This window comes from Cygnus atratus, chromosome 2 (assembly GCF_013377495.2).
Source record: "Cygnus atratus isolate AKBS03 ecotype Queensland, Australia chromosome 2, CAtr_DNAZoo_HiC_assembly, whole genome shotgun sequence".
In the NCBI taxonomy this organism is placed as follows: domain Eukaryota; kingdom Metazoa; phylum Chordata; class Aves; order Anseriformes; family Anatidae; genus Cygnus; species Cygnus atratus.
Window position 1 is genome coordinate 149094998 of NC_066363.1, and position 23491 is coordinate 149118488.

Consider the following 23491-nt stretch of genomic DNA (forward strand, 5'->3'; position numbering starts at 1 on the left):
TATATGCTTACACATGAAGGTCTCAGCATTTCGCAGGAAATGCTGTCAGGTCACAGCCCAAGAGCCATCACAAACTGCCTATCTTCCTTTCCTTCTCCACCCTGTCCAAAAAGCAGCCGGAGCAGAGGGCAGGTCACACGAATTTGCAGGAAAAACCACTATAAAAAGCACAAAGGCAACACGAGGGCTCTAAGCCCTGAAGTGAAACAGCAAGGTAATTATATTATTTTAACTTTTCAGAAGCAGTTCTACAGGTTGGACTTTGTCGAGTGTGGGAGTAGAAGAGGAAGACACGCAGAACAACGCACTTCTTGTCCTGGGCAGATGCTGATTTTCCAGTGAAATTCAAGAAGCAGCGGGACTCTTCCCCACCTCTCCAAGTGAGCCCATGAGCCTGAGCAGTGCCAGTTTTGCTACCCCAGCCAGGGAAGAGACGACCAGGGCACTGCTTCACTGAAGAAAACTAACGTGTAGGGGAGGAGGGAAGGAGTGAACAGCTTGCGCAGCAACAGGGACAAACGTTTGTGCTGGCAACACCTGACAAATCACGGAGCAAACAGAAGGACAAGAAAATGAAGGAAGCCGGTCTATTTTTAAGCAAGACCTCATTATTACCACGAACATGTAAAGCTTCCCTGGAAGCAGCAGGTATGCAAACACGAGATGAATCATATCAGCGAGTAAATCACCTGGTAGTGGGAACAGTAGTATGGATGGACGGACACACGCAGGGCAAACATGCACCGTCTTCTGCCCTGACACTTCTGAAAGCGTGCGGAAGAGCATCCTTCTGTGAGGCAGATGGCATTGGGGAGAGCAAAAAGACCTGTCAGACAATGCAAATGCCACTGGTGCTTTTGTTAACAATTAGACAGGGCTCCATTGTTCTGGACTCTCCATTCAACGTCAGGCTGCTGGAGCTTGTAATTTCACTTTCTTCTTCTTTTTTTTCTTTTTTTTTTTTTTTTGCATACCTCTTCTGTCATTAAACACAACCATAATTTCTGTCCAGCAAGGGTAGGAATAGACTTAGGGAGTCAGAGAAGGCATCCCAAGTCAAAGCACACATTTCAACCTTCACCCAAACTGCCTTGCTGATGTGAAGAAACGCTGCAAGTGGTTCAAGAGACCTGCGGACCAGGGTGCGATGAGGTCAAAGTAACTGCCTGAACTCTGGTCAGGTCAACACCTGCTTCCCTAGAGGTCTGGTGATCTTGCATGAAGCCAGCTGACAGCACCAACCTGACCCTTCACCAGCGTATCAGCTCTTCCTGGAAGGTGCATCCAAGTTGACCAACAAGAGGACAACCGTTGAGCCTGCATTTTGAGACAGCTGTAAGGCACAAGGATGAGGCAGAAGCAGCACAGCAACTGCTCTGCTGCCTCCACTCTATGTTATGGGCAAGTTCCGTAAGGCAAGAAGGAACCCTAAGGTCCCTTTACAGGAATTCTAGCTTAGTTTGAACTGATTTTTTTTTAATTCTCTTACCACAACACACACCTTTCTGTCTTACTGCAGATAAATACAAATAAGGTATTAAATAAAAGGTCATGAAAATGTATCTTCGGCTACTTTTGCTATCCAACTAGTGACAGACTAAATAGAAAGCTGTAATAACTCTCTTGTTGTGGTTACTACAAAATCGTTATCTGCCAACTAGCAATTTATCACAACAAAAGGCTGACTGAATTAGCTTGAAAGAGGATCTCCCACCACAGGAACATGTGCTATGCTGGGAAAACCAACCACCAACCAAAACCTCAATCAAAACCTTCATTTTCAATTCCACATCCCATTATCAAAAAGATGCTTTTGCATCTTCACCTCTCGCACACTAATAAATTATCCAAAGCAATTTCTTTCTGTGATCTATCCTCGTCGTTTCCCAGACTGGATGCTTACGACACTGAAAGTTCGGTTCTAAGAATGAGAAAGCTCTTCGCAGTTACAAAGCCAGCGTTTAGTTACTGAGATGTAGGAGTTCTACTTGAAGACGCCATGCCGTCATGGAGTGAGAGACAGCCCTTGAGAGCAGCAATCCATCCATCTATCCACCCACCCAAAGTCTGCAGAAAAACAGGGCCCGATATTCTCTCCTATCAAAAGCCACTTAAGAAAGGGTAGAGGAAGAACTCTAACTAGCACTGAGCATATGGAGAATGAACTCTGTACTTTCCCTCCTTCCCCCACACTCACAAACATTTCTGACTCAAAAAGTTGCCCTCCATCTTTTTTATAAGCCCCCTTTAAGTATTGAGAAGCTGCAATAAGGAAAGAAGTTTATTTGCACCTCTCCTCCCCCCACCAAACCTTTTATTTTTCTCCTTCACAGAAGCCTCCCTCTTGCATTCAAGTTTTCTGTCTGCTGTCAGCATCCTCAATTACATGGCAGCTTTAGCCATTTCCTAACACTTCAGTGTCTTATCAAAGCACCTTAAGCTCAAAAAATATTGGGTTGTAGGGCAAACACAAACTCTACTTATACATCATACCATGCACAGTGCCAATGGGTAGCAGACTACAGAAGTTATAGTGATTATTTTCATCCGTCACCCTGGAGATTTCTCCTTAGGTAGGAGCATCAAAACAGCACAAATGTTGTCAGCAACCCTGAGCTAGATTTTGTCTTGATCTTAAGGATGGGGAAAAAAAAAGCCAAAAAGATAAATAGAGCTCTTTTACACTGCAATGCACACACTCACCCAAAGAAAAAGCAATGGTGATGTTTTACCTACACCGCAGCCCTTTTAAACCTCTAAAAAAAAATCAATTCGTTAATAAGCAAAGCAACCAAACTACTGTTCTTGTGTTTAAGATGTTCATCCCATTTTGACTGCTCCAGCCAAACGGGCTCACGTCAGCAGCAGACTTCTCAGGGTGGAACATTTTTTGATAGCCATAGACTGACATTTGCTACTTGTCAAGAGAAAAAGTGGAATCTGGAAACAACGAAATTGCACCGTTACATATACACATACATATATATATATGTGTATGTTTTATAGTTTTAGCACTCAAAATAAGCATTTACAAGTCTCATTTCTCAAAATGCAACAGATGTGTAAGTGTGCATCCAGCTTCAAAATCATCTGGCAGTGATTGTGAATTGGTCCTGTGTTATGCATCATCTCCATGAAAGTATAATGGAAGACTGAATGGTTCATTTAAATAATTTTCTTCCTGATTATTTTATATTTGAAAATCTGCAAGAAAAAGCCTGGACTGTATTATTCTACTTCAAAGATTCCACGGGAGGAGTAAGTGCTTATTACAAAGTCTTATCCTAACTGACAGGAAGCTGAAACAAAGGTTTCGTTATTTGAGCATGAGCATCTGAAGTTAAAGAGGAGGCAAGAAAAACAAAAAGAATTGAACAGTGAGAACCCCTTCCCTCGTGTCCAGCTTTCTTTCCACCCTGAATTTACGCAGAGATCATCACAGCTCCCCAGTTCACATCCAAGAGTGTATGAAGATTTTTGCAAAATGCTATACACATTTTACGTCCACTGCTATAGATGGTGGTAAGCACCTTTCCTCTCCCTAGACTCCCTTTTTCTTGATTTTTTTTTTCAGGAAAATAAATAAAAAAGCAAGCAAGCCACCTTTTCTGTACCGTCTGTAACATTTTGCCATGGCACTAACAATTCATCCCTGGGGTCACACTGTGCCTGGTCTGCAGTTCAGAAGGCCTGAGCACACGTATTTGGGAGATACAGATGCTAATTCCAGCATTGCAGCATTTGTGCAGCTTGTCACCTTGAAAAAACACTTCAATAAACGCCATTTATCCTGGCTAAGGTGACAATGAAACACTCAGAGCAAGGACTGCCCGAAGGTGTGCTCCCACAATACCTGGAGCAACACACGTGCAGAGTCTGCCCAAGAACACAAATCTGCACCCAAGGTCCTATTTTAAGCAGTTTTCTTAAACGTGGAAGGCAGTTACTGATCACTTCAGCACAAGAGCTACCTGAGGCAAACACTCACAGATATTAATCAGATTTAATTTTACGAGTAAAAACCGTATTTACATTTCTGAGCGCTGATAAAGTTTAATGGGGCCAGAAAAAAAAGGAGACACTTTAGCGCAGCACTTCATCCAGACTAATATATCCTGTTCCTCAAAAGGAAAACAGGAAAATGGCTGTGCTGGTTTTGTTACCCTGTTAGCGCCACGTGCCATGTAGGCTCAGGCACAGTTCCACTTCCAGGTCTGCTCAGTGCCCCTTCGCAGCTGGCTGGCCATCCATACCTCTTCCCTCGCCAAACTCAAACCCTCTCTGCCCACCAGGCATCTCAACTGGAATTTCCGGCAACTCTTCTCACTGGCTCTGTATTGCCTTAAAGTCCTCTCAGACATCTGTAAAACGAGAGATGGAAAACATACATAGCACGGACCAGCACGACAGATGTCCAAATTACCAAAGGCAGGGAAAACATACCTTTAGTAGCACTTGCCAAGGTGAAATGGGGCAACTTCAAACAGCATTATAACGCGTGGAATCCAACTGGCCACCGAAAGCTGTGTGATATGCTGAAACGCATCTTAAAATGGTTTAACTAATCTGCTAATATCAAACACACCTAAGTATACGTAAAACCCTCCAGTATGAATGAAAAACAAGAAGCCCACAAGAGTGGATATCAGCTGCCTCATTAACAATCTCCCTTTGAAGATCAATTTTAAGCTTCAGGGTAAATCAAAGCTTTTAGACCATCTTTCCATAAATTTTAATTTACACCTGTGAAGATGCAGATAGGCAAGGCTGGTTTTTTTTTCCACGGAAGCCACTGACAGCGTATTAAGTAGATACAGAAGTGTGCATGTCTTCACATTAATCCCTCTCATAACACAAGGAGGATAGTTACTCTTCTCACCTACTTTTCCAAGTTCTTCAACAGTTACTCTTTTCACCTACTTCTTCAAGTTCTTCACTTCTAGTGCTTATCTACAAGTGACATCCGAACGGAGCAGAAGCAGAAAAACACCAGCATACATAAATTTACATGCGTCCTTTTACATACTGTTCATAACCAACTTACAACATGTTTATATGTGATATTTGGGATGCGCAGTCCTTGCTTTCCCAAAAGAACCAATTTCTAATATGTAATGTATCAGGTAAACAGCTATTAAATGAAATCCGATTTAAATCTTTCATGCTTCAGTCAGAATGGGTGCAGATAAAAACATTTGAAATGTCAGATATTGAAAGGCCTAACCCATGTGGCAAACAAAAAAAATAAATATTTAGATTGTGTCAACAACTGAATACCTCCTCGAAAGCAAACTTGACTGGGGTTTAAAGGTAGACCAAAGTATGTATTTATTTTTTGTGAGTTTCAAAGTCCAGGCTTTAAATATTTCAAATTTTCATAAACTACACTAAAATCTTTCTCTGACAGTCTTCAATTTAATAACCCTAGTGAGAAATAATACCAGACCCCACTACACACTAACAAGTTCTGCCAGGCTGCTTGTCAAACAGACATAGTCTGAAAAATAGGTGCTAAATAGATATCTATATCTTATTAGAACTCAAAAGTTGAAATACATTTGAAGTAATTTCATTTTTTAAAATCTCTGGTACCAGCAGACAGTAATACACACTGCTATGTAGCCTGCATTATTAGAGAAAGGTGACATACTTTTTAAAAAAATCTTGTACCAGAAATGAAGCAATTTTTCTTTCAAACATTGTTTTAATACATATTTATAAGTATATATCATCAGTTGATGTGCTTAGATACTTGTTCTTTTGAAGAAAGGAGAAGGTATCAGGCCAGTCCAGAGGAAGAAAAAGCTTTTCATCAGAACTACTTGACCGTGTTTTATTTACCTTTTCAGGCTGACATGAAAAACAGTGAGCTGACTAAAGACTAAAAAGACTAAAGTCCAGGTTAGCACATATCTGAATGGACTGATGGCAAAAGAGAAGGAAGCAGCAGCGCACAGCGCAGAAAGGAACCAGCCAGGAAACACATCTGCTCGTGGGATCAGCACAAAACACCACCACATTCAGAAGTTTTCCTACCTCAAAAGCTACAACGTGAGGAAAATACAGCAAAGTACGGTCGGCTCATCCAAGCGCAGGCTTTACTGTAGGCAGAGCTCCAATTATGCCCTCTGTTTGAGCTCTATCACAGAATTAGAAGGAAGTAAACCATACAGAAAGACGGACTAAAATGGAAAAGTCAGCACTGCGGAACAGCAGTAACACACGGGGGCAGAGAAAGGTATCAGCTGGAGTAAGGAATGAGATTGATGGAAATAAGCTCTCATACTTGAATACTTGGTATCTGCAAATCTCTTCTTGTGTTTGTGTAGAAACGTATATCCAAACAAACACTTTTTCTTCTTTCAAACCTAATGCTGGTGCAAATAGATTAAGGAGTAGCCAGAGAGCGCTTCTGCTGACTGGTGGAATGCTTCCATCAGCTACATCGGTGTGTCTGAAAATGGCAGACCACTTTCTGTAAAACGATAAGCAATTACAAGAAGAATGCAGGACGCAGCTTTACTACACTTCCATCATCCCATACGGCACTAACACTGTCCCTCGGAATGGACATCTACTTCAACATTTTTCTGCGTTCTCCACGGAAGCATTTGGCTCATCCTTCAGATACAAAATGCACCAACCCTCGGTACCTTCGTCATGGGAAGTGTCACCCAAGTCTTGTATATCCCCTGCCCTCATTGCTTATCTTTAACATTTGTGTATGGATTTAAGAAGAGGATGCACCTATGCACAGGAATTCAAAGCTTGAAGATCAACTTTGCTGACTTGGGGTAACCTGTTCACTAAGGACCCTCTAAAAAGCGTGAAGCATTGCCAGCCTTCTGATTAAACAATCAGATATATTGTTTTGCAAATTGGGTAAGTAACAGGCAAAATTTAACCAAAAATTGTTCCACATTAGAAAACACCTTGAAGGGAAAACTGGGAGCCCATTAAAATCCCCACATGAGATAAGAAGAACAGTCTGGCTGGTTTTGTTTTCTGAAGACAGTTGTTTATACTAACTGCAAAATACAATTTAAGGACATTTTGCCCCCGTAAGCCGTAGAGAATTTTACCATCATCTTCAATGAGACCAGGATTTTATCCCCATCCACAGCAAGCTAGAGGGATTCTTATTTTCTAAAGGACCAACACATAACTCCAGAGATGCTCCAAGGCAATAGAGTACTTATGTGTAAATTCCTAAATGGGCACGTGTGGAAGTTGGGTTGGGAGGCAGATCAGAACCACCACTGGCTTGGAATTTTGATTCCTTGCCCAGAACATCACTTTCTAAAAATAAAAACAAAATTCCCTTCTATCCTTCCAGTCAGGAAAGGCAGAAAGACAGAACAGAGGAGCTATACAAAGTTGGCAGGCATGGATTTACAGAGCTCCTTTTGTGAAGGATGTGTTCTAAGAGATAAGAGACAAGACACGATGCTTGCTGGATACAGTCCAAGTAACACAGCAGAAAGTGCAAAATACCCTTCAATACCCACACAAGCCATTTTTGTTGGAGAGTAGGGGAGCTTCAGTCATCCTGGTATCTGAATGGGAATGCTATAAGCCTGCCAGCACAGCCAGAAGCCAACACAAGTTTCAAGGATTTTGGTAGGGTTTACCTTGTTTTCCCTTCGCGGGAGGGAGAAGAAATAGAAGAGATCATGCTCAAAGGAAGACACTTTATAAATCCAGCTTAAGTTCTGCCCTGGGTCTCCTCCTTAGTTTATTCCACTTTCTGGAGCGTTGACTATTTTACATGAGTAGGTTGTACATAAGTTACAGAAGGCATGCACACAACCAAGGAGCTTCCTATCAGGACGTAAATATTAGCTTTAAAAAGGAAAAAAAAACATTGTTCCCTGTTGTCATTCTGTGGTTTGATCCATGCTCCAGCAGCTGCTGCTGCTCCTCTTAGCCAGAGATGGCAGAGGGAAACGGAAGTTTGGCTGAGCTCGCACGCTGCTGACGAACACACACACTCCTCACATTAGCAATACTGCCTTATTGCAATCCAGGTCAAATGCCAAGGACGTATTAGGACTTTAAAAAAAAAAAAACCATCACAGAGCTTCTAGGGTTAGAGGTGAACAAAAGCCACTCACTCAGCAGCAATATATTCGCTTCAGAACCGTTCTTCAGTGACAGAGCCTGGGGACACAGCGACCATGGGGAATGCCCTTCCCCTGCATGGACATCTGCACGCGATGCCTTGGTCACTGGGCATCCAGCATCACAGAGAAGCAGCCTTTTGTTTCCTTCCAGCTCAGCAGCCTGGAAAGATTGCCGGCTGCACTCTTTTGGACCTCCCTACTAACCAACAAGCTTTCAGTGTTACCCAGGGAAGCCCACAGTGCAGGAAAATTAATGAGGGCCAATAGTGTCAGACGTAAAGAATACGGACAAACGAAGACTTTCCTTAAAAATACAAGTACAAGCTACCGTCATTAGTGTCCACAGACCCCAAAGGCCACAGCATTAGCTGGTATCAGCTCTATCGTCTGAAACCTTACACTTATTTAAGGCAGCTGAATACCAAGCCTTACAGCTTTTACATTTACTTAAGGTACAGAAGCGTCAGTGAATACAGATTTCAGTAAATCTTGCTTTCTAAAATATTATTCATCAACGTATAATTCAAATGGTAATTAGAAGTGTTCACATGATTGATGACACATTTAAATTACAGGTTTCCAGCATTTTTTTGGGTAAAGAAAAGATGACTTCCTTTTTCACGTGTCGCTTTTTCAAAGTGCAAGTCCATCTAACAGATGTCTCACAGATCTGCTTGTCAATGTAACAAGTTAGACTTTTTTTTATTACGACAAATGGTATAAACCACACAGCATTCTGTTAAGCTCAATATTGACACATCTGCTTACCACGTGTATTAGTAGCCATGTCAGCCACTTTCTGAAAGGCATCCAAGAAGGCAGCAGCTGCTACTACTGTAGTCCTGAAATGCATACAGATAACAAAACATTAGCAGTGTCTCATTGCTGCCTATTTAATTATTGCCAAAAACATTTAGGCTTATAAAGAATACCACTGAGAACTTGCAGAGGCCACAAAAAAAATATCCTCTTTTATATGTGATTTCAGCCTTTTCCCTCCTTCCTTGCTTAATCTCTTCCTTGCTTTGTGTTAGCACTATGGACTTGGAGGCAGCCAGGCTAATTCGGAGCTGTGAATTGCACAGGACAGGTGCTGTTTCAAAAGAGCACAGCCATCCCCCTTCTAGCTGATTTCCTCTGATGAACTAATATTAAGCAGTCAAACATGAAAAACAAATCTAACACACATTATACTGCACCCATTAGCGTACAAATGACAACCACCGTTATTTCCAGGGAACATGTATATTTTGAGAATAAGCAGGCAGGACCTTCTTTTTATCTAGGATCCTGGCCAAATGCTTCCCTGAATTTCTCATTTGAGGAGCGTGAGCATCCCTTGAAACAGAAAATAGCAACCTCTTAGAAACCAGACTGTTTTGGAGTTCTTGGGTAAACAGGATAGTGGCAGGGTAGAGGTTTCTCCCCTTCAAAAAGATGTTTTTTTTTCCTGACCCAGCGCTCCTGGAAGAGCAGACAGGGTGCAAGTCCCTTCCTGAGAGGGATGGGACCTCTCAGCTAACCCCAACTCCCTCTCAATTTGGAGAGCACACACAGACCACCTGCCTGTTCAAGTGGATGGCGATGGCAAACGTGAGTTCCAGTTTTCCAGGTGTGTTTGCTCTACATAAGTTTTTAGAGCGCCAGGCACCTCAGGTCAGGACCAGGTTTCTGATGGGTTATAGTCTGATCGACCTAATTTAAATGAAACTGGGCCAGCGCTCTACAGGTAAAGTAGGACTGTGCCCTCAGCCCAGCTACCTCATGGTGCTATTTCTGCCCACCTTTTGTAGCAATAACTCTGATTTCTTCTCCTCACTCTAAGAGTCAGCCTCTCCAAACAAAATCCTGAAGGAGGACTGTCCACTTCACTTCGACAACTCCTTGCTACTCGCAAAAACAACAAGAACACCACAAAACACAGGAGACCTGCAAGAAAGCTGATCCTCAGCCAAAAACAACTCCATAACTGGGGCAGATTTTAAGATTTTGCGCAAGTCTCACTCCAGATATGCTCAAAATACAAAAGGACATAACTGGCAGCATGGTAAACGGCCTGTTGACAGCACAAAAGATTTGATCCCAAATAAGAGGCCGTCAAACAAATGCATAAGGACTCTTCACATGCCCAGGAGATAAAACGGAAGGCAGAAATACCTGACAGGTTTCCAGCTAGCTAGTAATATTTAGCCCTGGAACAAGATAATCTTTTCTGGGATTTTCCTTAGCAGTGTTTGTGTCCTTAGTCTTCCAAACTTGCAGGTCATTCTGTTATCCGTGTACTATACTGTTAATTATTAATTATATTGCTAATAACAAAGTTCCATTTCTCCAGTAACCAGATCCACGAAGACCTAGCTCCAGCTCAGATGACATCTGCTCTCCTTTATCTGAGCGCACAGAAATGAATGAGAGGCAAAAGGCTCGCATCTGCTAGAAATGAACAGCAAATCCTCAAAGCAGGCTCAAGCTGCCTGCTTGCACATTCCTGTAGCTGCCCGCTTGCATGTTCCTTTAGCTAGGGACGCACTACATTGAATGCAATGCCACAGGACTGAAATCCAACTATTTCTCCTGCTTTCTCTGAAGGCTTGTATTTAAAGAGTACAAACGGCTAGGAAAATTCTCCATTTCTCTTCTTCCACACTCCCTTACTGCAATGTGATTGCTGGAAAAGGAAAAACCACATGCAAGGGTTTTATTTTAGACATGGCATGGCAGAACAGTGTATTCCAGCCATTTAGATGAGCCTAAACACCAGCTTCCTCAGAAACGGTTCACAACACAATGCAGAACCACAAAATACACTGCCAATAACCGTATCTATTACCGCTGCTGCTGTGAGAAAACGCTGATGCTCTGGGGAGCACAGAGGAGATTGCGGTTTGGGAAGAAATGGAGTTTGGATTCACATGAACAGAAACAGACTTTACAAGTGAATGAGTTCTGGAGATAACAGAATTGGTCTGAGTGCAGTACATATGGTACTTATTAAGAGAAATCTGCTGAAGGTAATCCAGAATGACATTTGCAAAGTATACCCCAATAAAGTAAGTTTTAATAACCACTGATGAACAGTTCAGCACAGGAATTCCCTTGGTTTTTACAGCAGAAGGAAGCGCTGTTAAGACTACCAAAGTCTCTAACTTGTTGAGCCTTCTAATATAAACCAGCTGTATTCTACACTTATTACAATGACAACGTATGTCTAATTCTAAATCTCCGTGTTCACTAAACAATACATTATATAATTTTCCATCAGAAGCCATGAAATTTATCTTGTTTTACGTTTGTTATGTGCCATTGGTGATAGATATGTATTTGCCTGAAATACATCAGAACAGCAGTAGTGGGTGACAATTACATACATGGGTGTTGACTATGAAAGATGCACAATTTTACTAGAACATGCTTAGAAAATTATCCTGGCAGAAGCTGCATTTAATTTTAACGTATGCACACACAAGTAATTGTAGGCGATCTTGACTGTGCAACACAAGACTTACCGAAGCTGAGACTGCAATTTCCCAGCTTTATTTATAAAATCTTCCCACACCGGGTAACTTCCCTGCAAGAAAAAAAAAGACACAATAATGAATATTTTGAGCATTCTGGTTTTGATACTGCAGTTTTAATGTTCAAATGAAACTAGAAGTAAAGCAGTAACTAAGACTTTATTAAATCCTAATTCAGTAACACCAAAATATATTTTCCCAGTAAGATGACTCTCATTATTAAACACCATTCCCAACATATGGGACTTGAACTGGTTCTGAATCCAAATGAAACAGGTCTTCTGAGGAGGCTTTACAGATTCCCCAACCAAAAACACTGGAGAGGAAGAGGGATTTCAACTGAAGAACTAAGAAACTCCTTACTTCAGAGGGATACAGCAAAAACCTATTAGAAGGGGGGTGCTAGGATGCTGCAGTAACACATAAAGAGAATCTCCCAAAACCAAGGGCAGAATTCTAGTTGTTCTTTTCTACATATGGATTCTTCATGCAATTGCCATTCCCATTCTCTTATTACAAGGGCTTTTATTTTTTTAACAAAGGTCTGAGCTGCCCAAGAGACCACCTCAAATCGTCTCATGGTAATACAGCAATCGGTCACAGAAAAGGCAGAGTAGTCTATGATGAAAACTTTCCCAACAGCTGCATAACTTCATTCTGAAATGGTCCCGAATGACCTTGGAGTTCATTTCTGAACTGATGCTGGTAAAGTAGCGTGGCATTCAGCATATGCAAAGTTTTTAAGAAGGTTTAATTCCTCTTGAATTAAATTCACAGTTTCCTGTGAACTTCTCCCCCACTTTTAGAAATTGTGTTAGAAGTTCACATATTCATTTAGAGTATAAACACCAAGTGTTCTTACGAGTTCTCATGCCTGTTTTCCCAAAGCTTCTGTTTGTTTTAAAGTAAGCTTTTATGGTAAAATATCATCCTTTTTAGACCAAAACAAGGTCAACTTGCTCTCTGCAGAACAAGTGCAAATTTTCTGCTAACAGTAAAAATGGTGGTAGAAAGAAACCTCAACATTTCACTTTGATTGGAGTCTAGAGAGTAAAATAAAATATCCATGCTTCCTTTAATAAAGGTTTAAGACTTGCTGTTACCAGAGCAACGACACAATAAAACCCAGATAAGGCAGCTCCTCAAGGCTAACGTTACCACTGCTCTGACTTGAAGAGGTTGCAAGCAAGTGCAGTTGCTTGTAGCAAACTCGATCCACCCTGCTAAGCCAGTCTGCTTTTTTAAGTAAAATAAAATCCTTTGCTCACTCTACCATCGGAGGATGCATATTGCCTTGTTCCGGGCAAAGGCAACCCCTTCCCCAAAAGCTGACAACTTAGTTCAAGCTCCTTGGTACACCCTGGCAAGGCAGCTCCCAGACATTCACACACCACAGCGGGCCTTCAATTAGACTTGGGGTTAAAACCAAAGGCTCCCTTTCGATTCTGGCCTTGGTCTGTTGATCACAAATTCATCTTCTCTACTAATCATATTTTGAAAAATGTCTTTGCGCAGATGTTGTGTGTATCACCCACGCCTTCTCTGCACAGCTGAGCTCTGCAGAGAGACCTGGGCAGGGCCACAACAGACCCTGACACAAGGCCGCTGACTGGGGTACTAACCACTGCTGAACAGTCTTTAGTACAAGTTGCATTGTTCATTGTTTCTTTCTTTGTTCTCTTTTAGCAATGTAAGCCAGGTGGTCATAAAACCTCATTATACCTACACACCATGGAGCCAACGGGAAAGGGAGAAGGCGAAAGAAGAGACCCATTATCAGGTTGGCAAGGCCTAGAATATAAAGTGTTTTTTGCCATGAAAAAAATGTCACATTTAAAAATGAAAGAAACCCACCAATTATTTGAAGGGATATGGAGAAAAAAAAAAAAAAAGCCATTTCCTTAAACCTATTAGTCTTACTGAAATCCCCTACCCTGAACTGCATTCTCTCCCCACAGTAGCCGCGCTTCGGAGTTTGCCCGCATGCTGTACATGCGTTATGCATGCGTATGCCAGGAGCCTTGAAAGCCCCGACAATTAACAACAGAGCCTAAGGCTTTACTGGATTCTTGAGCAAAATGCAAGTCGACAAATGGAGGACACCAAAGCAGACGGTGCCCTCAAAACATAACTCAAAAAGAATACATTTGTTGTTGTTGTTGTCGTTTTTTTCTTCACCAGGCTGGCCACAAAGGAAGCAAACTCAAACCAGTTACCAAGCATTTCCATGACTATTTATTTTTGTCTTTAAAACTGTTTTTTTTCTTTAAGCCAAGCCTACTTATATAAGCTGTAACAACCCACCCCCATATATTGTTTCCTAAATTGGTTTGATTAAATATATATGTATATATATACACATTTCCATCACTGTAATCTTTCCACCTGGGCACTCCGGTACTAGTCCAAAAACACCTGATGTCATTCTGAACAGAAAAAAAAAGTATGAGTAGTTCATTTAATCTGTGTTCCAGCAGAAATTGCTGTTTGCCTTTCTCTTTTGAAGGTGAGTCAGCACGTTCATCTCTCTCGCAGTAACACATCACTCAAGCCTTGCACACAAATCCTGCTGTCCCTATCAGCTTTTCCAAAAAGCACTTCTACCATCGTATCCTTGCTGAAACCAAACCCCCTTGATCCCTACACCTAAAGCAGAAGTGCATGACACCTGCCACTTTACAGATCCTATTAACAGGGGTTTTACCCCACCTGCAGCACCTGGGAAGCAAGGAGGTCACTGACCAATGCTTGGGGGACAAACCAAGAAGACAGCACAAGAGTTAACCTATTTCTGGGAAAAACACTGCAGGTTCCCAGCACCCCAGGAGCAGCTCCTTCTCCGTGATCTCTTCACATGCCACCTCGAGCAAGGCAGCCCCTCTCTCACGTCCTCATTTCAAGTAACATTTGGAATAACTGTTGTTCCTTTCATCAAAGTGGTCAACAGGAGAAATATAGCGGTGGTGGAAACCACACACCAAAACAGCCATAAAACTTAATTCAACTTGTAGTACTGTCTTAATTTAAACACAAAGGAACAGTAGGAAGAATTCACTGTCTTTGTCTAAGACATCCTTTTGTAATGTAAAGCCATTTTTGGAAGAGTAATAATAAAGTATTTTCAAATGCTGCATTTCCCATAGCTCCTTCTGCAATTTCCAATTTCAAACAGCCACTAAAGGAAATCAATTTTCACCCCTTTAAACGTCAGAGTCTGTCAGGTCTCTGCATTATCTGTACAAGCAGCAGGCTGCTTTCAGCTCTCAGTCCCTCTCAGAGAAACCTGGAGAAGAGCTGCAGCATCTGGGTCACAAATCCTCTCTTTAGCTCCTCACAGAGTAAAATAGGAATCTGTTACAATCTGGGTTTGTTTAAATGGTCTTCTTGAAGATCATTAATGGCTTAATCTGGGGGTTATTTCCCCCAGAGTACACCTGTGCCTAATTATTATTTCTTCTTCAGATCCAACATTTCTCCTACAAAACACTTGTTCCCAAGGCATGAAAGCCCCCCAGTCCCACCACACACCCTACCTTCAGCTACCGACTGAGGCTGTTGCTGGTAAGCCAAAACATGCCATTATCACACCCTATAGCTTAATGAGCTGGTTTACAAGCCATTAGTCACCTGATGCCAGTGCCCAGCCACGCTCCAGCTGATTTACACCGAAAACAGACAGGGCATCGCCTTTCTGCCTACAGGCTGAAAAACAAAATGGTGTCTCATGCCTGTCACCTATTTCACCAGTCCACAATTAGGACACTGAATAGCTTTCCCTCAGGGACAAATACCATAACTAGTATTGAGAGGCACCAAGCTGAAGTAGGAAAGCACCTGCAAGTGCCAGACAAGAACACATAGACCCACTAAAGGCTGGGCAGACGTGGGTGTGGCTCCTGGGGACAGGTCCTCGGCCATGTATGTGTGCTGGCTTGCTGCTTGTTCCCTGCCTGCCACTGGGCTGGGAAGGAGAGCTGGCACCACCTTCATTCACTGAAATTTCACCCAAAAGCCAGACCGTGGACATGAGCATCATGCCTGGAACAGAGAAACCAGCAGGAGGGTGCTGGAAAACCCTGGGTGTCTGTGCCCAGGTGCTGGCCAGGGGCTGCAGGGCCTCTGTGGTGGCTTCAACGTCCCCATGACAGGGCAGAGCTGAGCCCAGCACCAAGCTGGCAGCTCATCGGGGAAAACAGATTTCCGAAAGGGCAGAGCGGGCACAGGCCGAGGAGGAGGCCCAGGGCGAGGGAGAAGCAGCAGAGGGCCCAGGCCCCAGGAGGAGGAGGGCAGGAGGGGCTCCAGGCCCACAGGCAGCAGGGATTCCCCGGCAGCCCTGCAGAGCCCCCGCTGGAGCAGATCTCCACCCTGCAGCCCGGGGAGGGCCCCCGCCGCAGCAGGGGGACATTTCCTGAGGGAGCTGCGGCCGTGGGGAGCCCCCGCGGGCACAGGGTGTTCCTGAAAGGGCTGTTGGGGTAGGTGGGCGGAAGGTGTTTTAATTTTTCCTCTTTCTCAACATTTAAATCTATTTTAGTTGGTGATAAAGGTCACCTTCCAAGTTGAGTATGTTCTGCCCATGACGGTAGTTGGTAGGCAATTTCTTTCTTAGACTCAACCCATGAGCATTTTCATCTTACTGTTGCATCCTGTCCTGTGGAAGAAGAGGAGGAGTGGGTGAACATCCAGCAGCTGGCTAAGGTCAACACACCACACCAGGGAAGGGCAGAGATGATCTATCTTTAAAGGCCCCTTCCAACCCAAATTATTTTGTGATCCTGTCACTAGCAGGCCACTTTGGAGTTTCTCCCTTCCTTTCAGGCCAGAAATCCTGCAGGAGAAGGAATCCAAAAGAGAAGCTTAGAGATTTCTCAATAAATCAAGAATAGACTTTCAGCAAAGGATCCAATTTTACTGAAATTGCTATCGATTACATCTAATGGCAAGAATAGGAACCCAGATTGTTGTATTTATTTAAGATTACAACTTGAGTACCAGCAGTCTTGACAGTTAAAAACTGTTCTGTCACTCCTTCTACTAAGGAGTTACAATTCTTCTGCTTTTTTCCCCATTAAGTGAAAAGACACTTACTTCCTTTAATAATTTATTTCCATGCACCCTGAATCCCGGAGACAAGACGCACCTCATCTTTTAAAAAACCTTGACTGTGTTCTTTTAACAGCTTTTATTTATCAGAAAGGCTTTTCAGCCATGTTATCAGCTCTTGCTGCAGTGCAGACTACAAAGGCAGCAGAAACAGTTCGGTATCTTGTTCACAGCAACAACCCATCTAAACTTTCAGGGCACAGGGAAAAAGACAGAGAGCTACTCTACAGTAAAGCAAATTATGAATCTAATTTTAGCTGTTCCAGCTAAAGAGGTAGGAGAGAAAGGGACCTGGCGGGCAGTGCCCTGGTTTTATCTCACAGGTTATCAAAGCAAGAGCTGTGTGCCTTCCAGAAAGGCACTGAATGAGTATCAGTAGACTTCAATAGGAAGGAAAAAAAAAAGCACGACTCTAGCTAGCTACAGGAGCCGGACCTCTCCACCTCAGTGTAATCATTCAGCTATGACCAGCTGAGAAGCTGAGTCCCAAATACACAGCACTGTTACCCAGCTTCACACCCTAGTAACACGTCCAAATGCCACACATTTACCTCTGGAACAAAACTGTAACTCTGCTACTTCACATGTCCTCCCAACCTCCAAAGTAAACGATGCTTAAAAACAAAGCTTAAAAATATATATTACATATGTAGTTTTATCAGATATCAGAATCTGAAAAATTATTATGGATGTTTCATTTCTGTGGTATGCACTATACTACGTACAAGGAGCGAAAGACTTTATTGTGCTAGACACCACACAGTCACAGATGTTATACACACACAAAAAAAATGGCCTGCACAAGTAAGTATGGTCTGCACATAGAGGCTATCATTTTTCCAGGGGGCCTTCAACAGACAAAAACAGGAAGAAGTGGAGGGGAAGGGGACAGGAAAACAATTGACAGCCTGAAAAAAAGGGGTTCTGGCCACAGATGTCTCAGCATGTAGGAAGATGCAGTGGCTGACAATCGATTTCCCCACCCAGCTAGCATCTGGCACTGGAAGCTCTTCCTCTCTTCCAAAAGGATCAGTAGTCAACTGGGGAAAAGGGCGCTTGGCCAGTCACAACTGCAAGAGTTACAAAGAACTACCCAACACTAACGCATTTCTTTGCACAACCCACATGTTTAGTCAAACCTGTCTCATGGATAACACTGCCTATGCCACAAAAGCTCTTGCAAGACACAGGTGAGATGAGACTGAACATCACCTTACATGAAGTTCCTAATGACTGTTCCCCATCCGGAGGGCAAAAAAAAATAAATCTGCTTGTAGGCTTTTCCTCTTTTTAGGTTGAAAAATAAGCAAATCAAGACCCTCTCTCATGAAGCTTTCTAAGCTGCATCTTTTTCCATCCACTCCCCAGAATAGCATCAGTCTTCCAACAGATTGAATCATTAATTTTATTAGTGGGAGAGATCTCACTCTTTATGAAGATATGGATGAAGATGCAGAGGTGTACACACTACCTCTTCCATGATTACTTCGGTTTCATTTACCTCATTTCAGATATACCTTAAATTCGACAGTAGAACTGAGCCAACAATGCCCCGGTACTGATTTCATACAGTGAAAACTAAATTGCTCCCACAAGTCAAGGAAAGGGGCTGCATGACTGCCAAGTCCCTTCTCTCTTTCTAAGCGTTTCCCCCCTGCCACGCACAGGGGAACTTCAGGCTTAGCTCTAGCAGCAAATGGGGCTCTTGACTCTTGACTTGTTGGGCCAGGAATGAAAAGCCAGCAACAGCAGAAGACGTAAACTTCACAGCCTTTCACAAGAACCGAACATGCAAATTACTGACTAAAGAGGATACAGATACCAACACAGGGTTTGAGAGATTATAGAGAATGCAAGTGAAAGTAAAAGCATGTCAAAGATCAGATTAAGATGTCATTTAACCTGCAACTACCCTCCAGGAACTAAAAGCAGGGGTAATTAAAATCAAAGTCTTGTATCTATACACCCATTTCCATTATTTCTGCTATTTGTTTAGGGAATGGGCGGGGGGCTGGAAATGAGTTTCCCTCAGCGTGCACAGTATAAATACACATGCCAAGCTTTGCTTTCACAAGGTGATATATACATTATCACAACATTGCAAATTATGCAACAAAACACTACTGAAGAAATCTCTTATGCTATTAAAAAAACAGCCTACTAGATATTTCTTCCACACATCACGGAACCACTCAAGCTTTCAAGACTGTTTGTTTTTCAGTCTAAACAGGGAATTGGGACATAGAGAACAAGCTACTCTAGGATATGGGTACAGTATTTTGATAAAATCAAGACGAATCCAATCAGGAAACCGCAGGAGAGGATATTCACCCCGCTGGGAAAAAGCACAGAACTATTAGCGATTTCTGCATTCCCAAAACCATTCGAAGAACCCTAAAGAATGACCAGTTCCCTGAGCACCTCTTAGTGAGAATGCAGGTATTCAGTAGACGTCACTAACCATTTACCCATTTAAAAGGGGAGGGAACACAAATCAGGTATGATTCTGCTGTTACAGCTCTAAAATCTTTAATTTGTATTACAACAAAGCCTGCACCCCACTAGCCCGTATTTAAACAGTTCCAGTGGTGGACACCAGTTGCTTCACGGTTGTGACTTCAGCTTGTAGCACAGCCAGGACCCATGCAAATTCATTCCCCTGGACTGCTGCATGGCATCCCGGCTTACAACACGCACCGTGCGCCTCCTTGCCACGTCAATAAGGACCACGTCAAACCCACGCCATCTGCAGCCCAGTTTCACAGTACTTAAGACAAAGAAACCCAACTCCAACTCAAACACATCATGGTTTAAATCCAAGCTAGACTGGGTAATTAGCAAACAAAAAAAAGTTATACTCATGCTGTGAGAAAATATATTATGCATAAACATACAGTCTCTTCCTCTCTATAAACACAGGAAGTTATTCACAAGAGGGGGGGGGGGGGGGAACACAAAACAACTTAGCCACAGCTTCTGGGGAACCTTTTATCCCATGTTGCATTAAAAAAGCTGGACATGAAGTAGTCTTCCAGAGGAAGCATTTAGTTCCATGTTCTTCCCTGCAGGTCTAAACAAGTTTGCAAGCCTGAATATCAGATTTCTCCTCGGAGACTCATCAATACCGCCTTTCATCCGCCAACTCATTAAGTGGCCACTGTGCATACTCGGCAGCTATTTTCTAAACCCACAATATTTCAGCTGGATCAAAACTAGGATAATTAAAATATCAAGGGGCACTCATTCAAGCTAATGCCTATACAGGACAGTCTCGAAGCAGGGCCAACAGCCCTGTGCTGGTAACACCACCACCACTGAGGTTTCATCACTTCTTCCCAAGGCATCCGCAGAAGCAGGAGACACCCTCGTTTGAGTGTTCATCGCTTGATCTTTGCACAATCTCCATCGCACGGGCATTCAAAACGATCTCCAGGACCCAAGAAACATCAGTACTTTGGCAACGAGATACTGCCACGCATCTGAACTGACCACAGAAGTACCACACCAGGGAAGAGGTGGCTGCCAGGTAGTAGTTTTTAGTATTTTACTGCCAAGATAGGGCTAAAGTTCATGAAGTGCCACTATGCTTGTCCCCAGCTCCTTGCTCTTCATTTCACTCATGAGAAAAGAAACAATCCTTTCCAAGCTCCAAGTTACTTTGGTTTGATCATGGACGATTTTGATGAGAAGCACCTTATCGCAAAGTTTTAAGCCACTACACAAAGGGCTTCCATGAAACTACAAAGCACACACCTAACGTATATGGTAAAAAATCTTATCCTTGCGTGAGAAGTGTGGTAGCAGTTTATGTGGAAGACAAAAATGGGAACAAAAGAATCTGAACCTTTTTATACCATGAACCAAATTTCTGTAGCTACATGGTTATCAATAGCATTGTGCGCGCCAACGAAATCAGCATTCACAAGTCCATTCTTGCAGGTGTACTTTTAAAGACATCCAAGGTGATTTATTAACTGCTGTGTGTACACCAGGCAGCATCCTAGAATTAAAATGACCCACACAACACTTATGTTCGTTGACTAGAAGAGCGAAAAATACAGAGCTCGTGCACAGCCTTGCCAGACAGCCAAATTCTTCGTGATCTACCACCCTGTGTTTAAGGTGCTCCTATCAGAAACAGAGACCCCCCCTAATTTCAGTTACAAAAGAGGAGTTTAACACGCTTGTGTTGCTAGCTGATCGTTCATTTGCAGACATCATCTCTGCCGCCTAAAAACATTGGGTTATCACAAGGGGAAGAGCAACAAGTCTTAAGCAGCAACAAGAAACTCGTGTGGGGTGTGGGTGTATATAGCAACACGTATTACACTGGCAGCTTAAAAACCATCCCCTCATTAACTCCGTGATCCACACGTACTCAATCCCTTCTTGTCCTAGGGGAAAGGAGTAGAAGTGACTGAACCTGCAGCCGTAACTTGCCCTTCTGTAAAATGGGAGCCATTCTTGGGAGCTAAGTCACATGCTTCCCCAGCACTTTGAAGATGAAAGCTGCTACGGTCTTAACCACGAGGCTGCCAGACATTTTGTCTCCAGCCCTTCCAAACACCCCAGCATTCAGGCTATCTCACAGCCCAGCAGGAAGAAGTCAATTAACATCCTTAAAGGTCAGCGGAGATACCAGTCAATGGGGCAGCACCAAGGCGGGCATCGTTTTGAGCTGGAAAACAAACACTTGAAGAGGCAAACGCATTTCTATAGCGGCCTCTTTGTGGCACTAACTCGAACCCCTCTGCACTCATCTTCGTGTCCTCTGAAGCAGAGCAAAACACCTCTTCAGCCACTGTTCCTATCCTGCTCTCTGCCATCAAGTGCCTTCTGCACTTTAAGGCCACGCTGTCTCTGGGCAGACCATGAACCCAAAACGCGTTTTTCACAGGCTGACGGGCAGAATGCTACGTACAGGTACACAAGAATACTCCATCAACTGCAGCAACTTCTGCATCTTGGAACAAATATGTATCACACACACTGAGAACTGAAGGGAGAAGCAGCAAAGTCTCCTGACGATCACCCTCAGATAGGCATTAACCAGCACTCAGTCTGACATTGCACAGACTTCTTGTCCTCCAACATTTGTTCAGTCGATTGTGTTTCATGCAGCGCTGCGCAACTCCTTCCACGCTTCCAACACGGCGAGCCCTATTATGCAGCCCTTAGCATGCCACCAGATCCAAAAGCAGTCCTTTTAAAAGGCATTAAACAAAAATCCTCGCCCTCGGTATGCCCCAGAACGAGCCAGCCTCGGACGCATTTACACAGCGAATGCTCGGCGGTTGTGTGAATTGTTAGCGCTCATACAGGCGTGCCCGGATCAAGAATGTGTCCCTAAAAATAATAAATGCTTTGCAAGTACGTTCCCAGCTATGCTGCGTTGTACGGACCCCAGCATCTAAGCGGGCTTGCAGGAGCGCTCTCCCGCACCAGCATTCAGCCGCCGCTGCCTCCCCCGGCGAGATGTTTACAGAAAGATGCTGCAGCTGCTTCGGAAAGGCGAGGAATTCCAGCGTAAGCAAACCGAATGTTTGGGCAAGCAGGTTGTTGGGAGGCAGCGGGGAAAGAAATCAGTAAGGCTGGTTAAGCGCAAACATACTTAAAGGTTTGCACCAACCTTCAAGGACAAGAAAATGATGCAGAAGAAAAGCTGAATCTGCATAGAGTGGAAACGAACTCATTTCACGCTTTTTGGGGAAGGGGATAAACATCGATTTTCTGGGTTTGGAATAGATCAGTACGTGCCGGTGCCACCCAGCACGCGCGGCAGAGGTGTCTGCGGTGTCCATTCCTCTCCCAGCCTCCACCTGCACGTTGCACATTCAGCTTTTTCTCCTTACAAGAGTTACCATCCTCAACAGCTGGACTGAAATTAGACCTTAAAGACATCGAACTGAACATTCCTCATCTCCACAGAGATCCCGGGCTTCAAATAAAGCACAGCTGCAGAAGAGCTGTCGTATCGCTACACGTCAGGGGAAAACAGATCTGCCCAGATTCCCCGATACACACAGGCTGTCCCTTGGATTAACGTGGACACAGAGGACCTGCAGCTGTACTTGCCGTAGGAACAGCCTCGACGTTTCTATCTGCTCCAGGAAGCGTTTATTTATTTCTTTTGACTCACTTTATATTACTGGTGTGACTAGCACGAGGCCATCCCTCACAAGCAAATCATGCCTTACTTAACAAATGGCTCCTAATCCTTGCTGTGACCACCCCCGGCTCCATCTTCTGCAAAAAAAGCGAGATTAAAAGGCTGCTTCTCACCAGTCACATCCTAACGGGAGATAAGAGGCTGCAAAACCATAAATATTTCTCATGCCCATATGCTCACACCTTTCTCCTCGGATGGAAAGCAAGGCCGGGAGCTTTGCACGGCTGAAGGCAAAGGCACGCTGCCTTCTCATCCCAGGGAGCCCCACCAGCAGCAAGGGAGGGAAGCATTCACCTCCTTTGTAGAATTAAAGTAGAAGTTACCACCGAAAGCAAAATGTTGATTTTATTGAGATTTCAGTTAAAAGATTACAAATGAGGCACACGCACTTGGAAAAAAAAAATCTTTTTTTTTCTTCTAAAATGTCACTCATCCTCTGGGAACCTTCTGATTTTGTTCACCGAGAGGCCAAAGTCCCCCTCGTGCCTGCACATCCACCGCACGTGGGGAGATGACTGAAACCAAATGGTAAGCCTCACAGGACCCATAAAAACGTTGTAAATTCTCTCACTTGGTACAACTGA

General features: G+C 43.4%; 1 protein-coding gene across 18 annotated transcripts in view; it reads right to left on the reverse strand.

Annotated features, from left to right (window-relative positions):
• MTSS1 (MTSS I-BAR domain containing 1) overlaps nt 1-23491 on the reverse strand; it is a 124512-nt gene that overhangs the window by 96776 nt on the left and 4245 nt on the right. For all 18 annotated transcript variants that reach the window (XM_035556186.2, XM_035556182.2, XM_035556187.2 and 15 more), the window contains exons 2-3: nt 11630-11691; nt 8892-8965 (exon numbers count right to left, since the gene is read on the reverse strand). In XM_035556186.2, the coding sequence (XP_035412079.1) occupies nt 8892-8965; nt 11630-11691 (136 nt within the window). The remainder of the gene's footprint in view (nt 1-8891; nt 8966-11629; nt 11692-23491) is intronic.